Here is a 16,820-nt window from a genome sequence, read left to right on the forward strand (position 1 = left end):
AATCTAAAGATATCAATTTTTTATTAACAACCTCAACAATAATATCAAAAAAATTTTTGATCAACTTAGATATGAAATCTTTAAATTAAAATTTCATACATATCATGTAGTCTCCAAAGACACAAATAAGATCTATTATTTAGATCTAAGACTGATAATCAAAAATTACAGCACAATGAATATCTTACAATCTTATAATCGATTTTTATCAATAAAAAATAATTTTTTTTAAATATCTCTAAATATGTATTTATCCTAATATATCATTTTATATATATCTACATGTCAAGTTTAATTTTGATAAATATTCAAATCAATATCACAAAAGATTTTCTTAGTCCATCTTGAAATAATATTTTTTTTTTCATCAAATTTTTATCTTATCAATAATAGTCAACTTCTCAATGAGTAATATTATAGTATTATTCTGCATCAAATTTGAGCTTACAATTATTGAATAATCAATGATCAAATTAATAATCACAATGCATAATAAAATTTTCATGTCAATCTTTTCGTAATTACTTTCGATCAAAATCAAATTAATTATATCATGATCTACAGATCATCTATCACATTTCAAACTCTATGTTCATAATCTCTTATAATCTTTTCATACATAATCTCAATATTTAATTAAAAATCATAAAGATTTCTCACACTACATCATCATAGATCTACACCATAATGATCTTAGTATCTATCCACTTACAATCATTCTATATCTGATTTTATATTTTATAATTTATCTGCTTATGCTCTGATACCATTTAATTGTCACGCCCCTGACTCGAGATTATGAGCCGAAGGTTATGGCAACCGCCGTATACTCATAGGAACTCTCTCCACAAGTATGCAAAGCATCTTATCATGCTATCAAAAAGTAACAATAAATAATTAGTCAATAATTTAAAATAAAAAATATAACAATCTAAATTTTAAAATTTAATATGTCAATAAATTCAACAATGTTCAATACACCTTACATCAAATTCAATAAGACTTTCAATCTAAAATAAGAGTGTGGAGGTTCTGCTTCTAATCACTCTTCCGTTCATATCTTGCATCATCTTAATTTTTTCAATATCTGTAAAAATATAAAATAGAAGGTAATGAGCTAGACAGCCCAGTAAGTAATGATCACTTCCAATAGATTTGATTAGATATTAAAATAAATAATCATTCATAGAAAATAAGTATATAGAGTTGATCAATTCGAAATCAATTCCAATTATGCAATATAATTCATGCTAAATTTTTTTTTTTAAAATTAAGTTTTTTTCAAATTTCAACTTCTTTTATTCTTAAGTTCTTTTCATCAACCATAACTATGACATATTTTTTCTATGCAATGTCATAATACGCATATCTTCTTGCGGTGAGCTGTAAATCATCAACAACAAAATCCTTCGAACCACCGGTCTCGCAGCATTTATCTGGTCTCACTGGCGATATGTCACTGATCTCGCTAGTGACATAAACCTCAGGATAAATCAATTACCAATATTTATGCCCCTATTGACGGGATCCTTTACATATTAGGTTGTCAATTCATATTATTTTTATATCAAAATTTTTATAAATTATATTTTTTATTCTAATTCAATAAAAAAAATATAATAATACGGTATCAAATCAATCAATATAATGCATAAGAAAATAATATATTCAATCATGCTTCATCATAACATATCAAAATAAGATATTTTTGTAAAAAATATCATTCATCCAATTCATGCATCATTTCACAAATCATATCAGAAAAATATATTATAATTTATCGATAAATCTAGAAAAAAATAAAATATTATTGACCTCGAATGTATTCCAATAAATTACATAATTCTATAATTTTTTTCTAAAATTTGTTCGTAGATCATATCGCGATATCCTATGACCAAACATCCACAATCCTATACAGATCAATTTCAATAATTAGAAAGAACGTGAACAATAAGAAAAATAGAATTGATGGAGACCCATATTTTATTGTCTAGATTAATTCGATCATTTAATTTCATCCGATCAAAATCTAATTAGACATAAACGATCCAAAGTTTGACTATCCGATCAAATCAGATTTTCAAAGTGATAGGATCAAGATTTTTTTATTGGATTCATCAATCAAGTAGAGAGAAAAATTAGAGGAGAGAGAATTCATGAGGTACAATCCAAATTGATCAAGTGCCAAAGTCCAATATCTCGATTGGTAAAATCAAAATAATCTAATCAAATCATGGTTAAATCGAGATCATGGATGATCAAATTGAGAAATATCCTGTCGGACCAAGATGAGTGACAGCATGCTATCCGAGAATTATGGATCAGGATTTTTTATCGATCATAAATATTAAAAAAAATTCTTCATTGACTAATCTTTTTGGAAAGAAAAATCAATCAAGAGAGAAATAATTTTAGAGAGAAAAATTTATCTTGGACTCCTCAGACGATATGATTCAACAAATTCGATAGATCAGATCAAATTATACTGAAATTATCATGTGATCATTCAATAAAATCATAAAAAATAAAATCTAAAATACCTGATCTGATCAAAGTAGGTGTCAATATACTGTCCGACGATCACAGATAAAAATTCATCGCTAGGATCAATTTCAGTTCAACATCATTCTTCTTAAAATTCTAAAAAATCTTAGGAGAGAGAGATAACCTAGAGATAGAAATTAAGAGAGAAAGTGAAGAGAGAGAGACTAGAGGGAGAAAGAGAAATTTTAGAGAGAGGAGAAGAGAGAGAAAAAGAGGGAGAGAGAGAAGAGAGAGAGTCTATATTTTTTTTATTTTTCTTCTCCTCTTTTTTTTTCTTTTTCTTTTTTTCTTTTCTTTTTCTTTTTCTTTTCTTTCTTCCTTCTTCTTCTTCCCGTGGCTTCTTTTAGGCAAAACAGAGGATCGTGTGGTCCCATCCTTATTCGGCCGATCCGAGGTTGCGGCCGATACGGTGGTGGCCGACGGCAGGAGGGCTACTTCACAGCAGTCCGGAGGAACCAAACCGGCAATCAGCGGTGACCACCGATGTCGGAAAACCAAGAAAAAGAGGGGCTAAAACAGGAGATAATTTATCCAACAAAATTTGGTGAACTCGATCGTCGACGATCGTGCACGCAGGCCAAGGAAGGAAGGGGGAGAAGGGAAGAAAAAAAGTCAGGGCTTACCTCGAGCTCCGATGATGTCTCCGGTGAGTAATTGAGGCGAGCATGGTGATGGCTTCCGCGAGCAATTTTCGGCGATACTCACCGTTTGGCTCCCGATTTCTTAGTGGGAGGGAGGGAGAAGGGGTCTCCCCTTTAAATAGAGTTGGAGGGGAGGAGTTTGATTCCTTCCTGGTGACGTTTCTGATTCCGATTAGGAGCCAATCGGGAAGATGAAGGGAGTCTTCTTATTTTTTTTTTTTTATTTTTTTTTTGTTGTTGTGAGCTCTGTGATCTTTTGGGTAGGTTTAAGGCCCAAATGGCCGGGTCATAACAAAAGTGGTTGGATCTGCAAAGGAAATAGTAAAGTGGGTCATTTTCACATAATCCTCGAGAAACGATATGGCAATGATGTAGATCCCAGTCTCCTAGACAAATCCGAGTAGACAAGCAGCAAATATAGGACAATAGATAAGCTGGAGAAGGAAGATTGCCTTATCCAGCTTATTATTACCTCTTGTTGAAGATTTGGGCTTGAATTTGCTTGATGTGGTGGAGTTCAGCGAGCTTCTGTTCGATGAGACGGCGGTGGAAGATTTTTTTTTTTCATGTAAAATAAATATTTTTATTTTTTTGATTTTCATTGACTTTTTTATATTGTTATCAAACATTATTTTTTTGATTTTTATTTTTTAAAAATTAAAAATAAAAAATATTTTTTTGGGGGCTAAACAAACGGGGTTCACAGATTTTCTCCTAAAACTTGTTCAACCACTTGTTCAATTGCATCTTTAGTCTTTTTGAGTACCAGATCGATTTGATGTTCAATTCATCGATTTTTCTATCGGACCGGTCGGTCCAGCCTAGATTTTATAAGTATGATGTGTTTAGGTTGTTGATAATATAATCAAGAAAATCCGTATTCGTAATACCAATATGCGTTGGTCAGTGCAAGCAATACTGCATTGACTTGGAACAGTACAAATATGATACAAGGGCTTAGTATGGCCCTATAATAGATCACATGGCGCAGCAACTATTTTGATTCCAACCAAATACCATGTTTCTGTATAGGACTCTACTGACTCGATCTGTATATTAAGTTTGTGTAGGGTATAATACTCAAATGCTTGAAGAAAATAATATTCTATGTTTGCTTATGTATATGTCTCACTTTTTTAATCCCATATACTCATGGCTTTTGTTGGACAAGAAAAAAACCAAATACCTAACCATTTCAATTCACATGATATAGATGTAAGTATGTAGTTAAAGTAATTATAGTATTATATATTTTTACGTTGTTGTTAAGAGAAGTTCCCATTTCATGACCACAGTTTGTGGTTCTGTAGGGTTATTAGTTTACCTATTCTTAGATTTCTTCAAGAATTCTAGATGCTTTGGAGATGCTTTTGCACACTGCAGAACTTGTTCATTCTCTCTTCACATGATGGATGGTATCATAATTCTTCTGTATGTTGATAATATTAATAATTTATTGAATTTTTTACCTTTTCATGTTTGAAGATACTCACTTTTTGATTGAGATAAACTATACTTTTCTTATCTCTTCAACCTTCTCTTATTGTATTTTTTCTGATAATTGTTGCTTCTACAATTTTAGTTTCAAACGCAACTGATATACTATGTACATGCATGATAGACAAGGAACAATAACTATTAAAGAAAAGGTAAGATAAATTAGTTGTTAAAACTTAAGAAGCATCTTTTATCATATGTTTATTTCATAAGGTTATCTTCATATTTTGAGATTTTGCACTCTGTACAAGTGACTTTAAGCTAGATCAAAGGATAATGCCCACTCATTCATATCTATGGAACTTTTACTAAAATATGGGCTATATAAAATACTTGCTTGCATCCATTAGAATGCACAAGGAGGTTAAGAAGATGTCTTTTATTCCTTTGGTTATAAAGATACAAAAGTATAAAATCTCTTTGAACAATTTTCATCTCATGTTGTGCTTATATGCACTAAATGATAAAGTAACCATATATAGTCACAGTTTCAAAAATATTCCTATTTTCTAGATGTCCCTAGAAGACGAAAAAAATTGAATTTAAGTAATCCATCTAGAAAATGCTGCGTCTTATGGTTGCAATTATAAAACATTAGGCTAGAACTTTGCTTTATGTGTTGTGTTCATTTTGCAGTTAATCCTACTGTATAAGCATCGTCTAGCATAGAGACCTGCATAAGTCTTAGGATTAATTAAATGCAATCTATTTAGATCATCTATATAAATACTTCTTGTTTTTTTTTCCTTCTTACCTAATTATGAAGAGTTTATGTTGAGTTTTCACATCCGGCTGACGGCTCCATCCTATCATAGAATAAGTCTTGTAATAGATTCTCTAGTACAGTTGTGTATTCTATGTTATGATAGTTGGTCATAGTATCTACAACTGGTAAGTATGTTGCACAGTTTCCTTACTATTAAATATGCGAAATGGACATGATTTTAAGATTAAAAAAACCAATAGAGAATAGCATGTATCAATTTCCTCTCTTATTCTAGCTAGGGCAGATGGTGCTTCTTTGAAAAAATATGCTGAGGTTGAAAGAAGTCGATAATGTTTTTACCATCATTTTCTAGTTTTATAGAATAAAAATGTGATCTTTGGCCTTTTGAAACCTATGTTGTATAGCAATTGCTTCTACTTTGACTATACTAGTCACTTCATCAATAAATATGGATCAAGCTTTTTTAAAGCGCTCCTTCTGATCTCATATAATTAGCCCAACACCATCCACTTTTATTCCATCACAAGTTGCTATGAAGAAACTGTCGACATTGATTTTTAAAAATCCAAAAATTGGAGAGATCTATTGTATTAGTAGTCCTTTATCTTCATTAGCTTTGAGACGGTGGTCATCATTTTCTTTCTGATGTTGCTTAACATCTCTTGAAGTTGTAAGACAGCTACAAATGTGATAAAAGCATGCCAAATTTTTCTGTACAGGTTAACAAAGATTAAAGATATGTGTCATGCATGTAGCTATTCAAAAAGAATTATGGTGACAATATTTTAAAAAATATAATATTATATTTAAATAATGCACCATATTTTTACTTGCATGATAAATATAAAGCATGAGTCCATTTATTTTTTTATAAACAAAAAACACTAATGTAACATCAACAAAGGTTGAGTTGAAGACTTCTATATTAAAGCCCTGGAGATTCTTATTCCTTGTTCTCTCCTACTGTAGGGGTTTTCCTTTGACAGACCCTTCTGAGATCCATCTCTCACTAAGCCACTTAATTATAATTTTTTTTTCCATAATCAATAGTATTAGTTTGGTCGAGTCATGGCAAAAGAATGAATATGATGCTATAGATTATTGTCCATCATATATACATAGCATTTTTCATCATTAAATGACCAATTAATTCATTCTAAGACATTTTTTAGCAAAATTCTAGATCAAATTATGCCTTATATAGCTTTTTTTTTTTTTTTTCTGTTGGGATTTCTTTAGGCACAAACATACTCCATTGCACTCAATTATACTTTAGCAACCTTGTCAGCTGCAATCATAAATTCTATTCCAATAGTTACCTTCATTTTGGTTGTTGTATTAGGGTATGACTTGCCACATTCATTGATATGTTGCTACAATAATTTTGGAAAATGAATAGCCTTTTATGTAGGAACTTTCCAAGAATTTTTTTTTTATAGGTAATTAAGGGAGATAATAATCTTGACTTCAATCAAGGATGCTAATTATTTGGCTTAAATAGGATGAGTTAATCCCGAGCCGACTTACATGATTCAAGTGGTCGAATTGTCAAAGTTGCCTGCCCAATTCCTTTAAAAAAAAATTACCATTTTTTTATTAATATAATTGATAATGGATATTTGGTCATGGGTCGAGTAGATAAACTGTTCTGGATCTCTCCATACACTATCTAGATTTTCATATCTATTCATTATTGAATTTAATAGTATTTTTGCTTATAAATCACTGTTAATTGAAGCAACATAGTGGCAGCTGAAATATATTCTACTCTTAACAATTTTTTAATTCATACTAATTAAATAAATAATATTTTAATATATAAAATAAAATATATAAAATAGTTATATATTCATAATTTGATCTAAATTGAGCCAAGCTCGAGCAAACTAAGTTTACCTTTAGCTCAGCTTGCTTACTAACCTAATAAGATAGGATTGAGCTAAATGTCGAGCTTGACTCAAGCTGGCTCTCGAGCAATTCATTTATTTAACAATACTAGCACTAGGACAAAGTCAAGCTAGAATGATGGTAGTAATATTAAAACTTAAATACTTTCTAATGAAATTAATAATAAATTTTTAAAATCAAATAGAGATGCATCAATACGGTCGCTCTATATATATATATATATATATAATATTTACTAAAAGCCATGCTTCTTAGATGACCTTAAATGCAATATCAATTTTGAATCCTTGGTTGCCCATTCCAAGTTAAAGCATGTGCCCCCTGGATAGGTTGAAATGCAATATACGCTGGATAGTTTAATGCTATAGGACTATACTTTAATTCGATTTATGGTAGAATTTTTTTTTTATTATTATTTTTGGTAGGAAATGTGTAGAGGAACTTCAAATGCGGGAAATCAAGAGTACTGTGGACTCTGGGCTATCTAGCCAACCCGCTTGGTCCACCGGGCCAGTTACCCGCGGCCTGGGTTCCACGAAGAGGGCGGGCAGAACCGCTGTTGGAGTTCGATAAAGAGACGGAGCATCGGACTCCTCACCGCTTTGGTAACCGACGGAGACTAGGAAACCTAGCCTCCGCTTGGCTATTTAACATCCCACCCCCCCTCGTATGGCAGGCTAGGTACGAAGCACTCTCAATCCATCCTCTTTTCAAGTCTACGTCGCCGCCCGGAATCTCTCGAGGAATCGTCGAGATTCTGACTCTCTGTTTTTGCTCCGCCGATCCCTACGTCAAATCCGCGACTCCTCTCGTTTCTCCCCCTCATAATGAAGGTAGAGTTCTGGATCCGTTTGATGCATGCCAGGGAGATTTAGATTTCGTATATATTTTTTCTTCTGGCTGTCTTTGAATCTTTCCTCTTATCTCTTCATCACCATAAATTAATTAAGGTAGAGTTCTGTTCTTCTGATCGGCTTTATCGCTACCCCTTTTTTTTTTTTTTTTTTTTTTTTATGCATTCTAGGGAGATTTAGATTTCATATATATATTTTTACTTCTGGCTGTCTTTGAATCTCTCCTCCTATCTCTTCATGACCATAAACTGGTGAGATTGAGATACGAAATTTCAATGACAGGCAGAGAAGATTATTTTTCTAAAAAAAATGTAATTAGATTGTATAATATTTTTTTACTTTTGGAGGAAAGTGAAAGATAGAAACAAAATAGTAACCAGCTTCTCGTGCAAATGCTATCAAGAATAAATCAATCTCCTTATGATATTTGTAAAAAGAAACGACAGCACAAACCCCATCCCATCAACTAGCACGCTCTTCCTATTGCTTGCAGGAAAGCAGAAAAAGATAATGTTACCAAACAAGCCTATGCTATTATTTGGATCTAAATTGCCGAAAGAAAAAACACAAGTGAGTTCTATAATTATTTTGAATGAATACAGACCATAGATTAGTAGGTGGTGATACATCAAGTATAAAGTATAAAACTTATATAATTAGCTGGTGATCCATCAAACATAATCTATGTAGTGAATCTAACTTCATATCAACCTTCTGATGTCTAGATATGATGTGTCCTTATGGTATGTGAAGAAAAAAAATATATTCTTCCCAATCTCCTCTTCCGCATTCAACTGCATGCTGTAGTCAATTTTTATGATAGATTTAAAATAAATGACCTTATCTATATTACTCTTAGGCATATGCAAAGGCTTTGTAGTGACTAATCCATCCCCACTTTCGCCAACATAAGAAGCACCCCTCTGTTGTATCATATTTTTCATACTTATATCTTTAACTCATAGGCCTTGGTGCACTTCTACAAATGAGATTGCACAAATAAAGTTATCATAATATTATGAAGACAATGCTCTTTCCTGTGATAGCTAACTCTATTTTTTCACTTGTCATTAGAACTCTGAATGCAAACTTTCAGAAATGTCATGTGGTTTAGAAAGGATCAGAACATTGGATCCATCAGCACACTGCAAAAGAAGAGTGTTGGAGAAGTGTTCAAAGCCAAAGCCATCAGAAAGAGACAGAGCAATCCACATCCCTGATGATGTTATGGTTAACATACTCTCAAGACTTCCTGTAAGATCAGTCCTGAAGTTCAGATGTGTATGTAAGTTGTGGCATTCCCTGACACAAGAGCGTTACTTTGTTGGCCAACACTATCAACATCACTGGAATAAGAATAACCCTGGTTTCATCATTTTATCCTGGATACCAAGAATCTCTGAGATCACCTTATATTATTTTACAGAAGAGATCCACAAGTTTCGTATGAAAGGTCATAGAAGAGAAGAGACGTTTTCACTGTCAAATCCCTGTGATGGCTTAATATGTGTGTATGGTCTGGAAAGCACATATATAGTTAACCCCAGCATCGGCGAATTTGTAACCCTTCCAGAGGACTCTCTCAACCGTCCATATAGACCCAATGTAGGTGCCAACATAGGTCTGGGGTATGATATCAGCACAGGTGAATATAAGGTGGTCCGCCTTGCCCCGCGTACAAGGTTTCCTGAAAGTTGCACTACAAGCTGTGAAATCTTTACTTTAGGATCCCATTCGTGGAGAGCAATAGGAGATGTTCCTTATTCAGTATCCTGCAGTGTACCTGCTTTGTGAATGGAAACATACATTGGACAATTAGAACAGATCATGATGAAGATCCAAGAATTGGACTTTCCTTTGACATTAAGAATGAAACTTTTGACGTGATTCTTCATCCGGAAGGCCACACAGATTCTATATTTGCTACTGTCACAGAGTTAGGAGGATATTTATGTGTTTCAAGTTCAAATTCAACTAGAGCGAACAATCATATGCAAAAGGATTTGTACATCCTAGAAGATTATATTAGTCGTAAGTGGATAAAGCACACCATTGATATGAGGTTGGTGGGACTTCAGAATCCTTCTTTTCTAGCTCCCCGAATGCAACCAGTGGTTGTCCAGCATGGAAAGATTATACTAGCAAATGACTGGGGCAGATTTGAGTATTATAATCCTAAAACCAGATGCTTTGAGAAACCTGCATTTTTAACTCCTGGGATAGTTGCTCCTTACTTAGAAAGTCTAATTTCACCACTTGCAATTCAGCAAACCATGGATGAGGGCATTCCAGAAAGGGATGCAGCTTTCTTTCCATCTGATAGGGGGCAGCAAGCTGGAGTCGGACATCTCTGAATGTGGATGCAGGGATCCATAAAAATGGTGGAGGAAATGGAAATATGGTGGACAAGTCATGGATGTCCATAAAAATATTGGTGTTTTGGCGGGGAGTTCACAATGCTTTAGCATTCTTTTAGGTAGTAGTTGTGTTTATTATTGCATCTGAGCACAATGAAAAGTATAAGAGATTCAGTATTTGAAGGTGATAATAGGCGATAAAGAAATTTAAATTTGAAGTGGGATTATTCGTTACAAACATTTGATCCAATAGAATTATGGAATGTGAATTATAAAATTGTAATTGATTTTGATTTTCTTTTGTTAATGTCGTTATTCTTGCATTTGCAAGTCATTGGGGCATCCATAGTTCACTCTCTATATGCATTGGCTCTAGTTTATATTATCTTTTAATTTATCCAATATAATGTTATCTGATAATTTCAACCAATCTGGGAGGTTCTGATGTTCATGCATTTTATTTCATCTCCCAGTCGTTGTAATTACAGCTATGGTCTTTAATTTAGAGTTTATAAATGAAATTCTATCAGTATTAAAGTGCTCGTATCAAGATTAATATTCTGAACTCAGAGCTTCATGACATGTAAATTTTTTGTTTTAGAGTATCATAATTGTATTCTTCAAATTGAAAATCATAGTTCTGAAACTATGTTAGTTTAACAGAGACTGTGACTGATACATGCCTCTTTAATTATTTAGTATATTGAAAATTCTTAAATACCAAGTATGTCAAGATTGGATTTTGTCCATAGACATCATATATGCTTAGAGTCCATGAACTAAAATTCTCTACTCCACATGAGCATTATAGTTGGTACTCATAAATCAAGGTTCTATAGTTTGTCTGACTTTTTCAACCTTTTTCTATTTAAAGAGGATGACAAGTGATACTTTATAACCAAAATCTTGTATATTAAAATTTTTAGTTATTTTTATCATGATTGATCCTTAAAGTCTTCGTCAATTTACATAATGTTAAGGTTGCTACATTAGATTTGTAGTATCAAATGATAGTCTTCTAAATTCCCTGCTTTTTTCAAATTCTACTTTTCAAAAGTGTGGTGTATGGTATTTGATAAGTGTGTGATTCTCTTGAACAAATAGTGGTGCTATTCTTGTCATTAGTTATCATTTATTTATGTATTATTAATGCAATGAGGTTTGTTTTCAATGTGCCTTTTTTTTTTTTTATATCTACTAATGACTGAAGTTGAATTCATGATTCTCTGAAGATGGCTATTTTTTTTCCTGTGAAGGAAGAAGGTTACTCATATAGCCATCAGGAAACGGTTCGTTCCCAGCATTTTTCTAGACTAAGAGTCAATGACTGATTTGATATGAAATTGTTTTGATTTGCCGCCAAGTTGAGTGGAAAGGAAAGCATGTGGAGATTATTTTTCTTTCTAAAGGAAATGGGAAAAAACGTCAGTAAATTCAATATTTATTCGGCAGACCTTTTTATTGGTAAGAAAGAGTAATAGCTATATTGATGATACCATATTATGATATGTACAGCAGTAACATATTGAACACATACAATAAATGGGCCAGTAAACAAGTAAGGGCCCCAGAACAAAAAATACAATTCCCACCCTACAAAGTAAGATGCAAAAGGGACAATTGAAAGCAGAAACCTATGTATTTACGAAATATTAAAACTGACTTGAGCACTAGAAGCAATTTATATAAGATTTAAAAACAATATGTAAACCAGAAGAATAGAAATACTTTGAGGAAGAAACATAAGTGAGGGAGCAAGCATAGCAGAAGACAGCAGCATGCAGCAGGAGAGATCCAAAGCCAGAGATCCATAGCCCAATCAGCTTGCAAGGTGCAGAACCATGTGATAATAGAACGGCAATAAAAACCATTATGAAAATTATCCACCAATAAGCTTCAAATGCAGAAAATACTAAGAAGCTGCCAACTACAATAAAGCCAATTTCCAGATTATACAGTTGAAAAATAAACAGGAAATCCATGGACAGTTGAGAGATAACAGTTGGCAATACTTAAGTATATGCCAAGGAACCATATTCAGATGTTGATGAAAGCAGATCAGTATGAGGACCATCAAAAAAGATTAGGAACCTGTGATAGAAAACATAGCAGCACCATTATTGAGTAAACTGAGTAGCACTCATAAGAAGAAAGTGATGAATCATGGCACACAGATAACTGTAATGATTCAAAGGCCTGCAGCTCAAATCTACGAGCTTGCAGAACTCAGCAAGGGAAAATATATAGGAATAGTCCATAGAAGCTGCATTGAACTGTGAAACACATTTGATAAGCATAGAACAAAAATTAAGCAGCAGATCAGAACATGGGAAGGTCTGGGATGCAGAGAAATAATTGTAATGGATAACAATGAACAACTTGTAAGTGCCTGTGATATTAAACCCATGCTAATGATGTAAGGACGAAATGCCCTATGCATGTGCATTTAAAATGTAGGCACACTATGGATCCAGCCGAGTCATGGCATCCCAAGTAATATTTCCATAACGAGCTTTTGCTGCCATATAATCTTTCAGCTAGTTGGTCCACTTGAAAGGTATAGTTTCGTTTAGAAATAGATTCCAAACGAAGGCAAATTTAGGTGTAACTTCTACCTAGCTGCTATGGTTCCTAGTGTATTTAATTCAATTTCTCCAAAGTAGGTGCTCACCAAAAGATTGTGGCTGTCAATGCACATAGAAGGCCTATGTTCTGGTACATGTGTGATGGCCCGGTCCATTAGACCGGCTCACCTAATTTCCTCCCTCCATCAGGAACAAAAAAAAACGCCGAAGAAGAGGACTCCCGATGGGAGTGCACTTCTCCAGGCAATGGGTCTATAACAACTCCTTCTCCTCCCTCTAATCATCCCACTTCAAAGTTTCAATCAATCGCCAGTGAGAGTGCTTTGATTTTCTTTGGATTCCGTCAAACATCTATCGGTGAATCACCGCTAGTTTCTCACCGGAGACGAGGCAAGGACCACTTCTTTGTCTTGTGATTAAGGCCGGTGGTTGTCGGATTTTATAGTGAACACTTGATTCCCCTATTCTCATTTTCTTCCCTCCTTCTGCTGCACCGGCCACCGTTGCTAGTCATACTTGGGCTGCCAAGGGCTGGAGCCACCCCCATCGGAGCCGTCGGGGTCTGCTACCACCAGGAGACCATCACTGTAGAAATTGGTCAGCCCAAGTTGTCTTTCCCTAGTTTTTATGGAAAAAAATGAAGAGGAAGAAAACAAGAAAAAGAGAGAGCGGAGAAAAAATAGAAAAGAAAAGAATAGAACAGGAGAGAGAATTTCTCTCTTCTCTCTCTCCCCCCATCCCACTCTTCATTTGCTTTCCTTAGTTTCTCTCTCCACTTTCTCTTTCTATGAGTTTCTTTTTCTATAATTTTCTCTCTCTTCATGGATTTCTATCTTTAAAAATTTTATAAATCAATTGAGGATCCAAATACATAGGTAATTTAGATCAATTGATCGATCTTAATATTTATTGTCATGCTCTCCTACTATAAACCCAAGAAATTCTTTTAGAAAAGAGGCTCGTAATCGATCCATGCAGTTTGTAGGATCTTAGCTTAGCCTTTGTCAGATATTCATAAAGTCTGATCACTGTTACCCCCTATTGAGTCACTCTAGTATGATCTCTAATGATCTCAATTATGATTTTCTCTTTTGAGGGATACAAAAATTATCTTTCCACTCTCCACTCTCTCTAAGATGACCTATGAACCCTAGTTTTGGATAAATTGTTGCATGCACTAGGTGCTAGTGAACCAGGGCAAATCCCAGAGCATATGCACGGTGGAGAGCTCCCAATTGAGAATTGGTGAAATACAAGAGGTGGCGTGGCATGTTATCCACTGTGAGATTTATGTGGTCTAATTGCACCTGGTGCATGCAATACAGGGGCTTAGTTTTGAGTCCAATCTCCTTATAAAAGACCCTGAACTTTCCTAATGCCTATGCAGTCTATTGGACCAATTATCCGATCTATAGTTTTTTTCATTTATGATTGAATTTATTGAATAAAAATTAATTATATTTTTAATATATTAAATAGGTTCCATAAATTCATCTAGCAAAATTTGAAGGGCTAAGACGAAAGAAGTTACCCCAATACTTCTAACTTATTTTTTAATTATCGATTATTTTATAATAAATATAATTATTTTATATTTTCATAAAATAAGGATCAAGCATACATATTATGAAATATCTTAAAATAGTGATTTCATGAATATTTTAATATAAATCACTTGTTAATGAAATATGAGCTCCATATTTATGAAATTTATGTTTTATTATGAAAAGAATGATTTTTTGATTGTTTTACTATCAAAAATTATTTATAGACCATGAGCTCTATAAAATTATTGAATATATTATTTATGCATAATTGAAAAAATATGATTTAATAAAATATGGTTAAGAATACTTGTTTTATGAAATATGAAAAAAGGCTCTCAGATAGCTATATATGGTCTCTAAAAGTAAAGAAAATCAATATCTAGAGTTAGCATCCATAAGATCCAGTCAATAGATAATAGTAGTTAGTATATGATCCTACCGACGGATAATAGTAGTTGGCATATGATCCTACTGATGGATAATAGTAGTTGACATATGATGCTACCAATAGATAATAGTGGTTAATACTTTATCGATTATGGTCCTGTCATGGATATAATAGTAATCTTAACATTTAGTCTAAGAAAATTATTACGAAGTATGATGTGGTAAAATTTATGACTTTATCTATAAAGTTAACATAATTAATGAGTTGGTTTATGCTGTGCATTGAAAATAATGTTTATGTAAATTACATGATTTATATATATACAAGAACATGATTGATTTATAATATATTGTTATTATTAAAAATTTTATTTTTTAATAATAATCATCTTCTCTAAGTAATTTATTGCTGCATGCATAAACTAATGCTTGATCCGGATAAGATAGTGTAAGATTTACTTATAGAGCTGGTATAGCTCATATCTTTTATTTTTTTTTTTATTCTAGATGAATAAGATTGAGAATAAAAGATGTTCCAAGGTTGAAGTCCATCTGGTAAACTTGGAGATTTTGCAACTGAATCTTAATCTATTGGATGATTATTGACTTGTAGTTAATTATTTATGAATTTTGAGATATGAGTTTGATATTTAATTTTGATTTAAATATTTCGAATCAATTTTGATTTATTTACTTGATGAATGATAGAATTGAGCTTTTATTATAATTTATTTATAATGAATTTTGATCGATTATAATTGATAGGCTTCGTGCTATCGAAGATAATATTCCTCAATAGGATGGTCGTATTATGTCTTGAATTTAGGATGTAATATTTTATGATATCAGAGTAATAGGTTTGATCAAAGATAGAATTTAAAATCTAACAATGGGTAATTAGATTACGTTTAGTTAGATCATATTTAAATTAAGTGAGAAAATATAAGTTTTCTTAGAGTTTCTGCTGCTTATTTAAGGAAGCTGATTAACGCTAGTATTTTTAATAGGTGACAATGAGCAACAGGAAAGATGAAGTCTTAGTGAATTTTGCTACTAGAAGGAGAAGAGCAAAAATGATTACAAAAAAAGATGCCAACCAATCGATTGACCAGGCTCGTAATATGCCAGCCACTCAAGTAGATGTTACTAGAGTATGCTGAATAGTGGCTCAGATTATTTAGTAACAATAGCAGACACCTGCTCCTCGACCTATGCCATCTTTGGAGTTTTATTATTAGAGGTTCAGAAAGCTCAATCCACCACTATTTGAGGGTGGACCTGACCCTCTGATCATAGAGATTTGGATTTAGAAAATAGAGATATTCGATGCCCTATTGTATTCTAAGGATGTAAAGGTCAGGTTAGCCATATCTATGCTCAAAGAAAATACTGAGTTTTGATAGATTGCAATAAAAGCTGCATATGGGAATACTGATGACCAGCTAATTGGGAAGAGTTTAAAAAATATTCTATGATTAGTATTTTTTCAAGTCAGTAAGATTAGTGAAGGACAATGAGTTCTTGACTTTAAGACAGAAAGATGATATGACGGCATTAGAATATGTGAATAAATTCAATGAGTTAGGCCACTTTTATCCCCAGCTCATGGAGTCTGAAAGCAAAGCAAATAGATTTGAGCATGGTTTAGGATATAAAAATTCGATCTCATTTATCCTCTTATCTTTTAATAACTACAAGGATGTATTGGAATGTCTTTGAAAGTTGGAATTAGATATTAAAAGATCAGAACAAAAAAGAAGGAATAAGAAA

At 32.9% G+C, this 16,820-nt stretch overlaps 1 protein-coding gene across 1 annotated transcript; it reads left to right on the forward strand.

Moving 5' to 3' along the window:
- The first annotated feature begins 7,852 nt into the window (after positions 1-7,852).
- LOC105038058 (F-box protein At1g11270) lies at positions 7,853-10,816 on the forward strand. Its single transcript, XM_010913750.4, is given in 3 exon segments — positions 7,853-8,153; positions 9,249-9,961; positions 9,964-10,816. Coding segments are annotated over 3 exon segments (1,284 nt in total). The 5' UTR covers positions 7,853-8,147; the 3' UTR covers positions 10,529-10,816.
- Positions 10,817-16,820: the final 6,004 nt, after the last annotated feature.

This window comes from Elaeis guineensis, chromosome 1, assembly GCF_000442705.2.
Source record: "Elaeis guineensis isolate ETL-2024a chromosome 1, EG11, whole genome shotgun sequence".
Classification (NCBI taxonomy): domain Eukaryota; kingdom Viridiplantae; phylum Streptophyta; class Magnoliopsida; order Arecales; family Arecaceae; genus Elaeis; species Elaeis guineensis.